This window comes from Oncorhynchus clarkii, chromosome 27, assembly GCF_045791955.1.
Source record: "Oncorhynchus clarkii lewisi isolate Uvic-CL-2024 chromosome 27, UVic_Ocla_1.0, whole genome shotgun sequence".
NCBI classification, from domain to species: Eukaryota; Metazoa; Chordata; class Actinopteri; order Salmoniformes; family Salmonidae; genus Oncorhynchus; species Oncorhynchus clarkii.
Window position 1 is genome coordinate 35,507,749 of NC_092173.1, and position 4,252 is coordinate 35,512,000.

General features: G+C 42.0%; 1 protein-coding gene across 1 annotated transcript; it reads right to left on the minus strand.

Moving 5' to 3' along the window:
* Positions 1–457: 457 nt before the first annotated feature.
* On the minus strand, positions 458–3,107 carry LOC139386178 (paired like homeobox 2A). The gene is made up of 3 exons (XM_071131649.1): positions 2,885–3,107; positions 1,238–1,425; positions 458–943 (listed from the first exon to the last, which is right to left on the minus strand). The coding sequence occupies exons 1-3, from the start codon at positions 3,105–3,107 to the stop codon at positions 458–460; spliced, it is 897 nt and encodes a 298-aa protein (XP_070987750.1).
* Positions 3,108–4,252: the final 1,145 nt, after the last annotated feature.

A 4,252-nucleotide genomic window follows, 5' to 3' on the forward strand; every position in this document is an offset into this window, starting at 1 on the left:
CACACATACATAAACTCACACACACACTCCCCGTACGAGATGCATGTTACACACACTTCAACACAAACACTCACACATTCACAAACTACAACTGCCACATGGAGTGTTTGGGTGGTAATAAGGTAGTCCCGCTCCGGGGGGCAGTAGATAGAGGGGGAAGGACAATATAGATATACAGCAGTTATACTAGAGATCTCTGCTCCTTGTCTCTAGTACAGGTTAGTCTGTATAGATATACAGTAATTATACTAGAGATCTCTGCTCCTTGTCTCTAGTACAGGTTAGTCTGTATAGATATACAGTAATTATACTAGAGATCTCTGCTCCTTGTCTCTAGTACAGGTTAGTCTGTATAGATATACAGTAATTATACTAGAGATCTCTGCTCCTTGTCTCTAATACAGGTTAGTCTGTATAGATATACAGTAATTATACTAGAGATCTCTGCTCATTGTCTCTAGTACAGGTTAGTCTTGAGAGCATTGGGTTTCCGGTGGAAGGAGGAGAGCACGCCAGCGAAAGGCCCTGTCATACTGTCTGCCGGCTGCCACGCCTTCAGCAGCTCTGGAGCCTGGGCTGCGGTTTGGGCCATTCCTGGGTGGGCGGGGCCTAGGCTGGGCCAGACAGGGGGTTTGAGCCCCTGCAGAACGGGGGAGCTGGAAGTGTTAGCGTAGCCACTGTTAGCAGGGGCGGGGCTGGGGCTGAGGCTGGCGGGGCTACCCATGTTCCCATTGGCTGAGCCGGGCAGCGAGGCGGTGCTGTCAGGGGTGGGACTGCAGGTGGACTCTTTTGATTCGTCGTCATCCGAGGAAGATCTGGGCTCGCCCTTTTTACCCCCGGTACAGCCATTGTTCCCTCCTGGGCCCCCGGTCCCGTTACCAGATTTAGAGTTGGCCGCACGCTCCACCTTACGGAACTTAGCCCTCCGGTTCTGGAACCACACCTGATGCAGACAGACGATATAGTTTAGTCTCATTGAAAATTATAAACATACAACCAGAGGAAAACAGCAAAAAAAAGAACTACACATAAAAATACATACTATCTCTAGAATAAAACTCACATGAAGGATGCATAGATTACAATTTGGTAGATTGCAATACTTTTGACAGTAATGGGTTGCATCTCTAAGAAAAATACATGATGGTGTAGACCCATACATTTATGATTTAAAAAAAGTCTAATGTGAATTCATTCTATTGTGAATTCGTGTTTTTCATCAGACCACTGGACTCACCTGTACTCGCGCCTCAGTAAGGTCGATCTTGAGTGCAAGCTCCTCGCGCGTGTAGATGTCGGGATAGTGGGTCTCTGCGAACACGCGCTCCAGCTCCTTCAGCTGTGAGCTCGTGAAGGTGGTCCTTATGCGCCGCTGTTTCCGCTTCTCGTTCAAACCAGAAGGGTCCGAGAAGAACTTATATGGAACTGCGGAGTCAACCAATCACAATAAAAACCAATTCATTATTTAAATTAAGTATGGTATCAGAACAAAATGGATATGTTGTAAATCCTAAACTCTGTATTTATTTTATTTTAGGCGTTTTTCGATAGACTATGTTATGGAGTTGATTTTGTCTGATCTGGTAGGTTATCAGCTATAGCTTGACGATTTTTTCCCCGGGAGAATAAAAGTTTTTAATGTACTTGATCAATCCAACTAAGGGTATTTAACCTACAAGTAGGATAGGTGAATATCCTATCCTACTTGGATAACATGGAATAACAGAATGTGATAGGCTATCAACAAGGGCATCACATAAAATGTTGTGATAGACTTACCACCAACCAGTTTCATTCAAATTGATTTTAAAAGTATTCAAATTAATAGTTTAATACTTTTCATTAGAGACAGATATTCTGGAATAAATCATTGTTTTTTTTCCCAGAGAGAGAGCGAGCGAGAGCCTTCATGTGCGAGCGAGAGCCTTCATGTGCCTTCATTGGAGCTGCAATTAAAGTATTTTTTAAATTTATATTATTATTTATATTAGCTCATCCAAAAAGTGTGTGGTAATTCGCTTGGTCTGGATTCGAAAAGCGTACACCTGCTGCTGCTCCTAAAACGTGATTATTTCAGCAGCAGGTGTACGCTTTTCGAATAAGATGGCATAGCCTGCACTATTCAACGATTTGTTGACAAAAAGGACGTTTTTATTAGTTGTAGGACTATTAGTAGTTGCAAAACAACTTTTTATGCTGTTAATTTACGTTTTGGTTTATTATAATTATTGAATTGTTATTATAAGACAGTAGTTGACATATTATTATTGTTACTAAGTAGGCTATTGTTTGTTTGTTTCGTTGGGTTTTTTTTTGACACTTGAAAACGAGATGGTGCATCTCAAGAGATTTCATCCTGCAAAATGTTTAATAAATCAATATATTTGCATGTTCAAACATAATGACATAAATCATAAAATTGGAAATGTATGGCAATGTAGCAAAAAACAAACATTTGAATTGCGCAGTCGAATCATGACAACATAACGAAATGTACAAATATACAATTATGGATAAAATACATTTAATTGAATAAACAAATGACAAATTTGATTATTTGATAATACAGATATATTTGTCCTCTAACGAATTTTACACTGATTGAATTACCCTATGCCAACGAACATAAAATTAAGAGGTATGAGAATATGAAACAGAATATGTATAATTTCCATTGATTTAGTTTTCAGTAATCAAATCAAATGTCTTACCTTCTTCGATTAGCCTAGTTGGCATAATCAAATTTTAAAAAAAATAAATTTTACGCACGTATTTTAAATAAAAACCAGACGCTTTAAGTATAGTCAACATCCCCAGACATTTGCAGCTGGAGATGAAACACTGTAACACTGATTTCCCGCCCATGCCCTCTGCGTGCTCTTACCTGTGGAATAGGGTGTGGGCTGGTGCTCGCGCAGGGACCCCAGTGTGCAGTTCGCGGTGCTGAGGGGCGCGCAGCCCGGGTTGGCACCGAACCCGGTCCGGATCGGGTTGTACTGGAACGAGCTGGCCTGGCTGCAGGAGCTGAAGTCCGCGTAGGCCGATGCCTCCATGGCCGCCATGCACGAGTCATATGAGTTCAGGTAGGAGTAATCCATTTTATACATGGAGACGCGAGAACGACAACTCTGGGAGAGCGCTTGATGAAATGTACTTCTCAGGATTCGAGAGGAATTAAAACGTGGAAGCTGGAAAAACACCACAGAATGAGTAACAGTTTTTCTAATTTCTCCAAGGACCAGGTTAAGATCCCCGAGTTAGCAGCCCCTCTCTCCAATTTGGTTTTCTTGTTTTCAGTCAAAGCAGGGTGTTCTTTGACTATATATTTATTTCTTCATGTGGTTCTCTCTTCCTTGACAGCAATATTCCTGAAATCTCTTTCTTTCTTTTCTCTCTCAGTATCAGTAGCTTCCTCTTCCATCCACATCAGCTTCTCTCTCGATCCCTGCCTGACCACCTCGCTTTGCGCTCCGTATGACAGCGCACCGGCCAGCTCGCGCAGTGTTTATAATAAACTTGGCAGTCCGCGAGACAATAGCGAGGCGGTGGTCTCTTTCCATGACAATGTCTCGAGAGTCTATTGGGGGGCATCGCGCACGGCCAGCCCCCTCCCACTACTCATGCATTACTAATGCGCGCGAAGTTAACCCCCTCAGCCAGACGTCTTTATGCAAGAAAAACTCCTGATATGATTCTGATTTCTGGAATTAAATATTTTATTTTATGTTGTTCGAGATGTCGCCTTTCTCTCAGTGTAATAGCCTATGTATGGGGCTTGTGTGTCACCTCAGAATGTCTGACTATAGAACCAAACTAAACGCGTTTCAATCTGTGGCTCCCATGGAAAGATTTCATAAACGCATTGACTCCCCATAAATTGGTTTAAAGTTATTGTTCAGTGGCATCCAACGTGATATGAAACACACTGGCACGCGCCTCTTGGGTCATAAGCGTATAATGCCAACCGTGGTTATAGCACAATGTCAGCATCTCCTCACAATCCGGGCTGAAATGGAAGTGAGCACTAAATCGATTAAACTTTATTAAATACATTAATTATCAGATGCATACATAACCTCGATTATCCTCTCTGCTATCTCTAGGTCTGTAATTCAACAGTTTGTGAAATTAAGAGGTTTTTCGTTAGAGGAAAATAGCCTATATATATATCATACAACCCCTTGGAGCTTGTGTTGCTAAATTAACCGTTTTACACGCGTGCGAAATTGATTATGGCCCTGTGTGAGTGTGT

Bases quoted from the DNA above. Each gene is read 5' to 3' on its own strand.
- LOC139386178 (XM_071131649.1), bottom strand. From the start codon at position 3,107: ATGTATAAAATGGATTACTCCTACCTGAACTCATATGACTCGTGCATG. The intron at 1,426-2,884 runs GTAAGAGCACGC...TTGACTCCGCAG, and splicing joins GCCCACACCCTATTCCACAG to TTCCATATAAGTTCTTCTCG. The intron at 944-1,237 runs GTGAGTCCAGTG...TGTCTGCATCAG, and splicing joins TTACTGAGGCGCGAGTACAG to GTGTGGTTCCAGAACCGGAG.